The 13681-nt window shown below is 51.9% G+C and overlaps 1 protein-coding gene across 2 annotated transcripts in view; it reads right to left on the bottom strand.

The window, feature by feature from the left end:
* LOC133265433 (gamma-aminobutyric acid receptor subunit beta-4) overlaps positions 1-10581 on the bottom strand; it is a 72780-nt gene extending 62199 nt beyond the window's left edge. Inside the window, exons 1-2 of one of the 2 annotated variants that reach the window (XM_061445952.1) lie at positions 9575-10581; positions 5526-5614 (exon numbers count right to left, since the gene is read on the bottom strand). In XM_061445952.1, the coding sequence (XP_061301936.1) occupies positions 5526-5614; positions 9575-9654 (169 nt within the window). In that variant the 5' untranslated portion in view covers positions 9655-10581. The remainder of the gene's footprint in view (positions 1-5525; positions 5615-9574) is intronic. The other variant, XM_061445951.1, reaches the window with a different exon arrangement.
* Positions 10582-13681: the final 3100 nt, after the last annotated feature.

Raw genomic sequence — 13681 nt, 5'->3', positions numbered from 1 at the left:
ACCAGACTTGGCTATGCAAGAACCCAAATTCCCGTTCCCCCCAGTACAGACCAACTAAGAGTAGCTGTTTCCCAGACACACAGGGTTGGTAGGGCAGAGCTCAGCCACCCCTCCAGCTCCTGCTGCATCCATGCCAACAAAAGCAGCCACTTTCAGAGCCCTGAGCTACTGACGATGTTTCACTGCAACACTTTATGCATCAGCAATCATTTATTTCCACAGTTCGAGGTTTCCGGTGATGCTGTTATGCAGGGAAGGACTGAGGATTTCATCCCCAGGTCCAAATTTGGAGTGACCTTTGAGGAAGGGGAGCCCTTGGGGAACAAGCAGGATGTGGAAGCAGGCTGGGTCTCAAGAAGGGTGGAGGTGTGATGGAGAAGAGAGGGGCTGAGGGCAAAAGAAGCAAGGGGTAGAAAGGAGGGAGTCCAAAATATTGAGGTTAAAGCCGGGTTTGGGTGTCAGGCTTGAGAGAGGTGAGACTGGGCAAAGGTGATGAGACCTGGGAATCCAGGTCCATGCCCCAGAACACATGAGGAGCAGGACACAGGCTCATTTCAATCCAAGACCCCCTAAGTGCTATTTGTCCTTAGGGAAGTGTGAATTAAAAATAGAGCAGGGAAAGCTGGTGGATCCACAGGCATGAAAACATTGGGTTTAGTGTGTAAACCTGAAGGCTTCTCGGTCATTCCTTTTTCACCAGGCTTTTTCAGACACCATGCACACCACCCAAGAGAAACAATAGGAGCCCTGCAGTCTGGGTGGGCTGCACGTAAGGAGCAGAGAATGCCCTCACCTTGCTTTTGGCTAACAAGATCTGTGATTGCTGCTGGGAAACCATAAAGTGTCCCTCTCCATCCATGCCTGGGAAACAGAGGCAAGTCCTTAAACTCTCACAAAGTTTTGGGCTGGAGATGTTGCACCAACAGAGAGCAGCTGAGTCACGGAGCTCAAGTGGGATCCTCCTGCCATTCCTTCATTTCCCTCTCTACCCTGGGGCAATAACAGTCTTCAGTTGCTTGCTGTATTTTGGCTTTCTTTTTTTTCCTCCTATGGAACTAATGCTTCTGAAAGCAAGTGCCTGAGAGCACTTACAAGAACCAGGATGCTTCTCTGAAAGCTCCCTCTCTTCCCCACCCATGGCCCTGCAATGCTTCCCAGACCTCATCTGCAGCATCCTCTCATCCAGTCCTAAATGGTGAGCATCCTGCTTCACTTACTGTGGTGTCATTGTTGTGCTCACAATATGCCCACTGAATACTGCCCCTGTACTGTCCATCCCCAGGCCAGGGCCAGCTGGATTTGATCTCCCTGTGAGATACATTGCCATGGCCCCTAGAGCTGAGCAGGGTCCCCAGCATTCCCTGCCAAAAGACCTCCCTCTGCATGATTGCTCTTCTTGTACCAGGACAGAGATCTCCCTCTTTAGCAGAACAAAAGCCCTTGTCTGCATCTGTTTTCTACCCTGCAAATCCATCCTCCAAGGCTGCTCTAGATCCCCACCACAATCCTGGCCAAACCCCTTAGATCTGCTGTGCAGTGACCCCCTGCCCTTTCAGTCCCAGGCATCTCCTTGCTCAGCCCATGAAAACTGTGTTTTCTGGTCCCTACATGTTCCACATCTCTTCAACATGGTGTGCTACCCTATGGCTTGGGGGACTGTCCAGGCCTCCCCAGGCTGGAAGAATACACAACCTGCACCCCAAGAACTGATGTACCTGCATCACCTTCAACACCAACTCTTCCACTTCACCTCACCTGATGATTGACCCCCCTAGACTGCCCCCACTGAACAGGGATGTCTTTCTGGAGGAGTTGCTCCCCGATTTTTCCATCACATCCCCATAGCTCCAACTCTCCCTCTTTCCCCCGTGTGTCCCCTCCATTCAGCCCAGCTCCCCAGATGAGCACGTCACGTTCACTGCCACAGCACCACCCCTGAGAGCCGACCTGCTCATTGGCCTAATGGGTTTCCAAGGGGGTGATGGAGAGGGGAGGAGAGCGAGTGGCTGATGCTTCCCAGGCACTCAGCTCGGCCCAGAGCTAACGAGGCATCTCCAAATTAAAAAGTGAACTGCAATCCCCAGCAGGCCTGTCCTCCTTTTGGCATTAGTCGGAGTTCTCTTTCTCAAAAAGAGGACTGGAGAGCAGCGAGTTGCATTTGGAGCCATCGAAGCAACACATCCCAGGGATGCTGGAACGAAGGGGTTAGGCTGCGGAAGCACTGGCTCTCTTTGTGAGGGGCAAGATCTGCCTCACCATGGGAAGGAGCACAAATGGTACGTGGGAATAGGCTCTTCCAGTGCCTCTACATTCAAAGGTACCTCCTGCTCCACGGGCAGCAACTGTGGAGGAGGCACCCGAGGGTACAAAGGTGGTACCCTGCCTGTGGGACTGAACAGGCAGGGACAGTGCAGGGGTGATGATGTGAGGGGAGGATGGTAAGAAGGAAACAATGCTCCTGTAGGAGGAAGATACAGGGAAAGCCAGCAGGGAAAGGGCTGAGGTGGGAGGGGAGCCTGGTTTATTGCTTTTGTGGGTTGAATTTCTAACATGGGAATCATCTGGGAAGGATCTTTCTCTGCCCACACGTCTGGGGTGCCCAGCACTGCCCTCCTGCCCCCAAAGCCCTCATCCTTGAGCTGCAGAGGACCGAGGGCTCTGGTTTTTAGAGGTGTTCTCTGGAGCAGCTCAGCCTGGCTCACGGGCAGCTGAGTGGTAGCTGCTTTGTTCCAGTCCTCTCCATTCTGGCCGCAGACAGCTGCCTGTCCATCCAGACCTCTCCATCACTGCTGGGCCAGCCCTGAGGCAGCCTCATGCCATTCCTCCAGGACACACAGCTCCAAGCAGGACCTGCCAACCCTCTGAGACGCTCTCTTGGCCATTCACAGCTCACCCTGACTGGACTTCCTGGGATGAGCGCACAAGTGAGTGAAGAGTGATCTCCGTCCCCAACAGAGATGGCTTACACCCATCTTGGCCAGCTAGAAAGCAGCCGAAGAGTGGCAGGCTGGTCCAAGTGGAGCACAAGGTGGGCTGCAGGGCAGTGGACTGGAAAACAGCTCAGGGTGCTGGAAAGGGGGTTCAACCCAGTCCCATGCATCCCTGAGAGACATACACAAATGTTCTAGGGTTATGCCCAAACTGTGCCTTTTTCAGCTGAACGCAGTTCACTGGGGCGAGATTTGCCATCTTCACAGCAGGGCTGTTGGATCAGCTAGAAGCCATAAGGGCTTCTAGATCCTTGTATGATCCCACAGGATTTCTCCTGGCAATGGATTTAGCCCAAAATCACAGAGAACCGGTGAGCACTGGGGATAGCAGTGGAGCAACGAAACTTCCCCCCCCTTTCCCCTAGGCTTGTAAGGCTTGCCCAGCTTTCAGAATCACCTTTCAACACATCCTCAACTGTAAGTGCTGCAGGGACAATTTTGACTAGATAAGCTTATCTTAAAAGGGAAGGGGACTAGATGTGCCAAGAGTGAGGGCATCCCTGCACACCAAGCACCAAAGGCATGGCCACTGGTGCTGACAGCCAGGACTTTGCACTCATGAGCAAAGAGAAGGGCAAGAAAGGGTGAAAGGCAATGGTGAGACGAGTGCAGGAAAGGGGGTTAACATCATCTTTCTATATCTCTGCTTGAGTGAGTTAAAATGCAGCTTGTACTTTGGGAATTCAAAGTAGAATCAAATAAAATGCAATGGCTGCCCAACAACATGCACTTTACAGCCAGGAAGGATGCTGAGCCCAGCCTGTTTATCACACAGACCCATACAGGGACAGCAGCACTGCCCTGAGCCCTGTGTGCCCTGCTCAGGTTGAGGGAAGGGGTGTCTGTGTCCTGGGTACTGCAGGGACCTGCCATCAGAGAACATAGGCTGTGAAATGCAGCTGCACTGATGGACTTCTATTCCCATGGCTCCCCGCTGCACCCCTCTGCTCTGTGCCTCCGCGGAGCTGGACCACCTACTGTTTTACTGTATCAGAATCATCTCAGTGGCTTACAAGATGGTTTTCTTGCAGTTTTTATGTCATCTCTGCAGTTCTCCCCCTCATAAAATGTGACTGCAACAATTCCTGTGATTGGGACTGTTGAGCTAATAGGGACATTTCATGTTTCTTAAACAGAGCTAATAAATCAAATACCCCCATATCACATGTCCAAAGCAGAGAAGGGAGTGGGGGGATCCCCATTTCCTTGCAGAGCACTGCAAGCCCCTCTGAAATGGCTCCCACTGCACAGAAGTGACCTCCGAGATGGCCCTGAGCGCTACAGAGGTATGAACATCTCCCAAAGCCCACAGCCCTCCATGAGGCCAGGGTTCAGCAGCTCCTAGTGCTGCCACCTGAAAGCCCCTGTTCCACCCCAGGGTAGAGTGTGGTGGGGACTGTGTGCATGAGGAGGGAAAGGAGCCTCTGATGAAGGGTAAGGGGCAGTCAGTGGATGGGGGCAAGTCTGAGTAGGGTGCAGGGAGACCAGAAGCTTCAAGGAGAGACAGGTTTGTTCATGGGGTCACAAGAAACTGGAATACACAGGGGTGACTTCAAAATCTGATTAAATCAGTGGCCATATTCCTCCACCCCCAGCTTCAAGGAACTCTGGATTAGACCCCTTGAGAGAAAACTCCTCCTTGTACCACCGTGGAACTGGCCCTGGCATCTCTCCTCCTTATGAGCAAAAGCATGAATCTGCTACCCAGCAGTCATTTGGAGAAGAACACCTCTACATGGTTCCTGTCCTCCTGCAGGCTGAAGATCTCCCAGTCCCACACATGTCCTTGTGAGGAGGTAAAAGCATTGCCCAGAAAAGACTGAGAACAGCCAAGCTCTGCAGGCTGGGGACAGAAGTCCTCCAAACCCCCCTCCCTGTGCCGTCAGCTGTGGTTCTCCACTGCCTGCTCCTCTCCAACAAATGGTCCTCAACCATACCTGGGAGTGTGACAGGACCTAAGGTTTATCCACCAGGATGACAAAGAGAAGGCCCTTCCCATTCTCCTTTTTGCTCACAGGACTCAAGAGAGGAATTGCAGATCCTTGCATCTCCTACTGAATAGGAGCCAGGACACCAGCTCCCAGGGAATATTTTATCCCATATTGTTGCTTGAAGGGGCAGCCTGGCAGAGCAACCAACAGACCAACGTTCACCCCAACCCTCTGCAGGGAAAAGAGCTAAAATAAATGGCAGTGGGAACAGAAGTGGAGGAGGGATGACCTGGAGTCTGTGATGGAGGGAAGTTTGGAGTAAAGGAAAAACAGGGTGTCTGTCCCAGCAAAATGTCCCCAGGGACATCACGCTATGGACAACCCAGTTGCGTGCAGGAATGGGTGACAGTGGGAGGAGAGGAGCCAGTGAGAGGAAGGAAACCAGGAGAGAAGAAGGAAAGGTGAAGGAGAAGGCAAGAAGGAGTTGAGGGCTAGCAAAGGAAGGCAGGAGGTGTCAGATGGGAGTGTTTCATGAGGCCAAGCTGAGAGCATGGACACAGGACAGCCCCCGTGCTCCGCTCCCTGCGACCAGCCATCACCATACCTCCAAAGTCAGGCCTGAGGCGGACGTCATAGCCCTTCAGCAGTTTGTCCACAATCTCTTTCACCACAGAAATATTCCCAGTGGATGGGCTGAAAGACAAAAGAAGAGAGTCCTCATCATCCCTTGTGCCATCCTGGCTGTGCAGCACTGCCGCAGCATCCCTCGCGCCCCTTGGCACCAAAGTTCCTGTGTGTGCTACAGACACCCAGCTCACTCACGTTGAATGTCCCTGCACAGGTCTTGGCCTGCACACAAGCCCCAGAGGGCTGCTAGGGCTCCTAAGCCATCCTGGGGAGTGACACAGGAGTCTCAGCAGTAGTTTGGCTCTTCTGTGGCTCACCCTGACTCCTGGGTACCACAAACTACATCCCCCTGCACTCCGGCCCGGTATGTGCCTGCATCCCCGCAGTGCCACGAGGCTGGTGCACCCCTCAATGTGGGCACCACACTCACTCTTCTGGGCCACTGACCCACACATTTGGGGTGCCTCACTGTGCCCTTCCCATGGGTGGGTGCACACACACACACACACACAGAGGCAGAAATTGTCCTTTCTGTTCCACCAAGGTGTGCACTGGGTGGCTCCAGCCTCTCTTTTGCAGAGCTCACTCCCTTTTGCCTTCCATGCTGGGCATTTGCTCCTGGTCTCACCCTGCACAGCATGGACTGGTCACACAGTGAGGTCTCGACTACAGGAGTGCCCCCCAGCAGTCACCCGGCACTGTCACACACCCCAGTGCAACCTCTGCTTCTCAATGCACCCAGGTATTTCTTCATATTATTGAAGTAAATAAAAAAACAATGCTACTTTAGTCCTATGGCCTCAACATACAGCTGATCTTTGGCAGGTAAAAATGCCTTTTCTGTCACTCAGTATCATTGTGGCTTCTTAGCAACACAAACCAAGAGACAGAGGCAGGGGAGGAGAGTCCATCTTTCCCTCTTTGTGCCAGAGCAGTGATCCTTTCCCTGCCAACCCCATGACTTGTACACAGGAGGGGCATCTGTCCTCCCTAACACCGATCCAGCCATTTCGGAAAGAAAGGAGCTTCTTCTAAAAACAGCCCAAGAGCCAAAGCAAAACTGAAGGTGGGAAACCAGAAAGCAGAGGATGCTAAAAATATTGAACCTATTCAGCGCTGCAGGGTATATAGGTTTTCTGCCTGAATACCCAGCCTCTGTGCCACCCTCATTCCCTGCTTTGCATGAGAATAGAGACACTGCTGGTGACAACTGCTGCTCTTTGCAGTCACCTACCACAACAGCACGTCTCCCTGTCAGCACCACCTCCCACATCCATCCAAGTCAAGCTGGAAAGCTGCACCATAGCACTACCACTGCTAGCCAGCCCTGTTCCTCACTGGATGCAGGGGTTTGCACTGACATGTCCATGTGTCTGCACACACATAGACAGACACACAGACGTGCTCTCCTGATGGTACGAAGGATGTTTGAACTCCTTCCTATGCACACAGAGATACAGACACATGAAGGTGCCGGAGCTCGAAGCTACAGCTGTGATAAGTGCCCAAATGTATGTACATGTATGTGATGATAAACAAGTCTGTGTGAAGGTGACTGTGGGTGCAGATCTTGCTTGGGTTATGGAAGTGTTCAAGACCAGGTTGGATGGGGCTTGGAGCAACCTGCTTTAGTGGAAGGTGTCCCTGCCCATGACAGGGAGGTTGGAACTGGGTGAGCTTTAAGGTCCCTTCCAACTCAGTCTCTCCATACAGGTGTAGGTGGAGGCATGTGGGACCACTGGGAAGTCCTGGCATGCATTAAGGCTCTGCATGCGCAGGCTGTGTGTGCGCAGGGATTTCTCAACAGAACAGTGAGGTGCAAATAGGAGGCAGCACACTTCCCAGGCCCAGCTTTGATGTATGGACCAACCATTCAGCTCAGTGACAGAGGCTGTGTGTGGGGGGGATGTTTGAGCCACATTCCTGAGTGTGCAGCTTAGAGGGGTACAGCTCTTCACTGCATTGCTTTAATCACTGTAAAAAGGCCAGAGAGGGACACACAGGTGGACATCTTCACCGCACTGTGTCTAGGCTGGCAATGCCCACTTCACCTGTGGATCTCTATGCAGGTATGTGAGGTTTTGCAACATGCTTATATATATAAGATCACCATGGATGGATAGTGTGTACCAGTATCTGCTCATTTCTAGACAGTCATTCCCAGGTACACAGATTTCCATAGTCATAATTTCCATATTCCTCATATAGACACTGTATTTCTCAAGGGATTTAGACACTTCTGTAGAGCTTCACACAGGACATAAACTCAGGAGGCAGTGTCATCTCCTTAATACAGGCAAGGAAATTGAGACAGAGGCAGTAACCAATGTGCCAGGGGCCCTGCAGAGCAGGGCAGTGGGAAGAGAGATACAGGGCTTCTTTCCTCCTCATCAGCTACAAGTTGGCCCAGTGAGGACATACACTGCCACCCTGAACAAGGGCAAGGCCTCTTGCCTCTTGATGCTATTTTTGATCCAAAAAGCCATGTCCCCCCTGCTGAAGAGGCAAACCCAGCTGCGAGCAAGCAGCTGCATTTAAGTGCTATTCCTGGCAAATGTGGGTCTGCATCCGCTCAGGGAGCACGTTCATCCAGCCCGTGAACTGGATTTTTTAATGCTGTGTCCCTGACTCTCTGTGGGTGTGCGGGTGCTTTGCATATGCACATACACTTGCAGCCAAACGTCTACATACATGTGCACTGTGCTGCTGGCTGGGATGTGTGGGAGCAGCTGAAGGCATGTGCACATGGGAGAGTGTTTTGTCTCCAAGGTGTACAGATTATACATGCAGACTACAGGTGAATAGCAGCCCTGGACATAAGCAGATATAAATACCCATGCAAGGTCATGTCTGAGCAAAGGCTTTTGATATGGGCATTGCTTGGACACTGCCTCTTAAGCGTGCTGGTGTATGTGTCCATACACAGTGGAACCAGGCATGAATGGTGTGGGTAAGGTGGGCATGGATCTGCGCATGTGCGTGTTTATAACTATGGGAACATAAATCTTTGTATATAGAGATCTGCAAGGGACCTGCGTGTGCGTGTCGGGAACACACTGCTCAGCGCGCCCGGCTGAGCAAGGAAATGCCACAGCTCCCCTCCCAGCAGGCTTCATGCACACCGTCATCACAGAGGTACAAACCCACCTGCATGTGTGAGCAGGGAGGGCGAGGAGGAGTAGGCAGTGCTACTCCTGTGTGTGAAGGCAGTGGATAAACGCCTGTGTCGGAGCAAACAGGTGTTCTCCGTACACCTTGTCCAGGCTGGATGGGTGCCTGGATCACACGGAGTGATCCAGGCATAAACCAGGAATAGCTGCAGCTTGGGTATGCAGGGTATTAGAGCAGATTTACATGCCTACACGCAGAGCAGGTCAAGCATGCTGTGCTCTGTAGGTGCGTTGTGAGACACATGTGTGTGCACCCGAACAGGCATGGATGAATGCGCACATGCAGGGATGTATCTGAAAGCCTCGCACCCACAGATGATGATGTTGCATGCCATAAACCTGCAGGGAAGCACAGACATTGCCTCCACTACACCGCAGAGCCGGGGCTGTGTTACAGGCTGGATGTGCGTGTGTGCTCTATGTGTGCACTGTGTGTGCAGACACAGGCACAGCCAAGGCAGCCCTGTGCCGGGTGCGTATGCACACAGCTCGGTGCCGTACACTCCTTCAGCTCCCACAGGCACCATGTTACACAGCAAAACGTTTCATTTTGCCATTTTCCCCCAGGTCACGTACTGGGGCGGGGGGGGGGGGGGAGAGGATGCGCTGCAAGTGGGCTGCGAGGTGGGCTCCATCTGCAGAAAGCCTGTACCACATCTCATGTATGAGCATCCCTCCTCCTCCTAAAATGACATGGGCTGGGAAATAACAACAGCAGGCAGCAGGGGAAGTGATTTGGGGAAAGAACCCCCCCCTCCCCTTTCCCCCGTACAAATCGATGGAGAAAACCCCAAACCAAACAAACAAACCCTAGATCAGCCCTCCTGTCCCTGCAGCCTGGGATCGCAATGCTTACCTTTGTGCACAGCAGGCGAGACAAAGAGCTGCTAAAGCAGAGACAATTCCACTCAATCTGTCTGCCTGAAATGTCCACATTTCCACAAAGACGAAGGAGGAAAAAAAAATCTTTGGAGGGGAGGGGAAAGAAGGATGGATCTTCTGAAATCCCCCTCCAAAAAAAGGGGGGGAGGGAAAAAAGAAACCAACCCCCCCCCCAGGCAATGATTTCCTAGAGAAAAAGAATAATGAAAAAATCCCTAAAAAATATGGGGGAAAAATATTCCTCCCCCCCCCCCCCCCCCCTTCAGTGCCAGTCAAAGAATTCGTTTCTTCTTCCTTTCAGCATCCTTTCAACAAGAGACATCCTCTGGCAACGGAGAAAATCCCAAGAGAAAGAAAAATAAAATGCCCCAAAATGGGCTCAGCAGAACATGAAGCGGAATCTCACAGGTACGAGGGAGAGGGGGAAAAAGGAGAAAAAAAAAAAAAAGAAAATTAAAAAAAAAAAAAAGAAAGAAAAGAAAAAAGAACTCAGCGTCCCCCGAGCACTCCACTTGGATTATTTTTCCTCCTGCTCTTTTGCCATCCGGTTCTGCAGATGTTGCATGGCTTCTGCTACCCACCTTCAGAGGAGGAGGAGGAGAGAGTGTGTGTGTGTGTGTGTGTGTGCGTGTGTGTGAGGGGGGAGGCGTGCGTTATCTAGCAATATGATTTTATTCTGGATTTTACCTACTTGCTCCCCCTTCCCTCTTCATTTTCCGAGGGCGAAAGGGAAGCAACCCAGCCCCACCGTGCAGTTCTTTTATTATAGGGAAATCTCAGCCTCGTCACTTGGAAGGTTTGGGGCTTTTTCTAAAAGGGTTAAAGAAAAGGAAAAACAAATGCAACCCAGAAAAGAAATAAATAGATCTATGCATGTGTAGAAAATGAATAAATCCCTGTCTGCAGAGAGAGCTGCTCTCCGAGAGAGGACTGGATGTCTCCCTAGTGCTGTTGCCGCAGCTCCTGTGGAGTTTTGCTGCTCATTGCAAAGTCACAAGAGGAGGGGAGGAGAGAGGAGGGAGTTTGTGGATGGGGAGGGGGACACTCCGACAAACTGGGATCCTGACGTCATGGCTGACAACATTAACCCCTGCTGCCTTGCAGAGGGGATTTTTTCTTTCTCTTTTAACCAGGGGGGTGTGAGCAGGGAAGAAGATGGGAAAGGTGATGGCATTTGGGCAAGTGGGGGGACATGCCTCTGAAAGAGTGGCTCAGCTGCAAGCACTGATGGGTGGTGTGGTCCCTGAAATAGTGTGATCAGCAAAGGCTGAACCTCTCCCTTCAGCAAGAGATAAGAAAGAAGGTGATTTAATGAGGCTCTTTCCATGCCAGGGGGCAGAGTGGCCTCCTCCTGGGGTACTGGGGAAGAGGTGAAGCCTCTGATGGGGCTGGAAACTTCCCTAGGGCAGGGAAGCCCAGCTCAGCAGGGGTGCTCAGCTTTCCCTGGAGGGTGCTGTTATGGGCACAATACAGTCTGTGGGAACAGGAAGCCTGAACTTCCAGAAATGCTGCTGAGGATCATCTCCTGGTGCTGTGGCTTTGCCTGCTGACATGGTAACAGCCATTGAAATCTTCACAGTCACAATCTCCTGTGCATCAGATTCTCATCTTTACCTTAAAAAAGTAATATAATTAAAGACCTCTACATCAGGTATGCAGTAATGTATTTCCATGGAGGATTTCCTCCTAGGAAAAAGAAGAGATCCAGCAGCACTTTGAATGCAGAGCAGAAGCCGTGGCTGAAGGAGGAAATGTCTGAGCTCTCACACCAGGACCATCCCGCATGCCATCACCTGTATATCTGCCTGGCAGCTCAGGGCAGACCCTCCAAGCAGGTAAGCCTCCACTCCCCCGTGCTGGCTGACAGCTGTGTGTGAATGGTCTCCAAACCCTTCTTGGCCAAGAGAGAAGAGCTGATGTGTCACTGCAGTTGGGCAAAACTAGGTCCAACAATAGCCACTGGGCAGCAGCCTCATCCTGCCCTTCCCTGCAGGAAGATCAGTGCCAGCCGTGGCTCTGGGGCTCACAGTGCTCCCTTCCCTCATGCTTGGGTACTCTACACATCCTTCTCCCAAAAAGGGAGATGGAGAGTGACCACTTTGAAAAGCCCCGCCATTGCAGGCCAGACGGAGCTGTTGTGAGGCACAGACATTAAACCAAGGAAAAGCTGGGTTGTGTAATGCACTGTACTGGTGTGACAGCTCAGGCCATGTCCCAGCAGGCAGGTCCTGGGGGCAGCCAGCATGTGAACCTTGTGGGGACAAGGAGCGCTCAGGGAAGGTTTTGCATCTACAGCAAGGCTGTGGTGGAGTGCATCTTCTCACCTGCTGCTGAGCCTGGTGGAAAACGATCTCTGCTTGGTTTAGAGCCTGGACCACTCCTTCTCCTCCAGACCCCTGTGAGTTAAGCTCAGAGCAGTGACCCCCTGCTGTGTTTTCTCCTAGGCCAAGCAGATAAGTGGCACTTGCCACATGCCAGCAAATGTGTCTATGGGTGCTGGGATGAAGCATGGCTTTGACTGCAGACCACTCACTGGGGCTTCCCAGGCTGCAGCTAGATGTAGGGACTCAACCATGACACCCAGCTATGTCTGGTGGTCTTTAGCTGCTTCGTAGCCCCAAGCAATCACTGCCTGTCTGCCTAGGCTTTTGGTGCTGGACTGACTGCTGTGCCAAGGGTGCATGCCCTCAGATGTGCCCTAGCTTTGACATGCCCTGGTCCCATGAGTAATACATGCTTTGCTAACCCCCCCAGAAGCTTGTGAGTCCCTGATTCCTGTAGCTGAGGGGTTCATCTTTGCAAGGGGCTGTGGGAAATAGAGCCAAAGCAATAGAGTTTCCTTTTGTGCCTGTTGAAGAAGAGGAACCAGCCCAGCAGCCATGGACTGTGCTTGGTCAGGCTCAACCCCAACCGTTTCCACAGGGCAGTTAGTCTCCTGTGTGGTCACTTGTGCCTCACCTGGTGTGCCTGGCTCTGCAGCACAAGGCGCAGCCAGCCATGGCACAGATATGCCAGGGTCCTGCAAGATCTCCCCACGTACATGGGTACAACTGGGAGCCCTGAGCCTGGGATGAGCTGCCTCTCGGGTGCCAGTGATTGTACAGGTACAGTATTTACCTCATCTGCTGCTGCCAGCACACAGGTCTCCTGGCAGCAGAGTGTTTCTGAAGCGCTTATTCTGAATTAAGCTGCTGGGTACCAGGGAGAAGCTCTTGGGGAAACGAGAAGCATTTGCCTCTGCAATGGCTCTGGGCACCAGAGACCCCATTTAGCCCCTCCTGGGTCCTTCTAGTCCTCCCTTTTCTGGCCCCTTAGCACTGCTGTCTCCCACCAGCTATGATTGCATGTTACTGGCTAAAAGGTAAGGGGAAAGCAAATGTCAGAGGCATACATGAAGAGGAAAAATTACGCTCACAAATGGTGACATTTGTGCTTGCAACTTCACCCAGTCGGGAGCAGAAACCATGTCACATGAATTATCTGACCACTCAGCCACAACGGGAAACTTTGGAAAGCCCGTTGCTTAACAGTGAATGCATTCAAAGCAGCTGTGGTGTGATCTTGAATAATCTACCTGAAGCCACTTTCATAAATAAAGCACTGCTTTGGAATTAGTCACCCATCTCTGCTGAGTCTCATCAAAGCTGATGCACATTGACACATGATGATGCTTGCTGAGGTGTTTGTTTCTTGCCTCTGGAAGATGGTCATCCTTGAGCTCCTCCAGGAATCCCAACGCTGGGCATCCCTCCTGGGACTGTCTGCTCTCTAACAAGAGACCAGCAAAGGGTTTTTCTGAGGTTCATATTCTGAGCCTAAAAAGAGCTCGAGAAACTGCTGGGGATGATGTGCTGTGGCTGTAATCACCCTGAAGAGGCCAAGGAGGATTGTGCTCATAGCCATTTGCTGTTCTCCACTATTAAATCATTTGTTTTCACTCCTCTCTTACTTGTTGCTGTGCTGCAAGCTTCACACCCTGACCTCCCTTCTTATCCTGTGCCCCCCACTAACTCCAAATTGGAGTCATTGTGACAGTGTTGTGCCAAAAGCCTCATGGCTAATGGTCTATAGCCACCAGAGA

This window comes from Pezoporus flaviventris, unplaced genomic scaffold, assembly GCF_033815535.1.
Source record: "Pezoporus flaviventris isolate CSIRO_AGI_PZ_B2104156 unplaced genomic scaffold, CSIRO_AGI_Pfla_v1 ptg000005l, whole genome shotgun sequence".
NCBI lineage: Eukaryota > Metazoa > Chordata > Aves > Psittaciformes > Psittacidae > Pezoporus > Pezoporus flaviventris.
The sequence above is the reverse complement of the archived record's forward strand: the minus strand, read 5'-3'. Positions and strand labels throughout refer to the sequence as shown.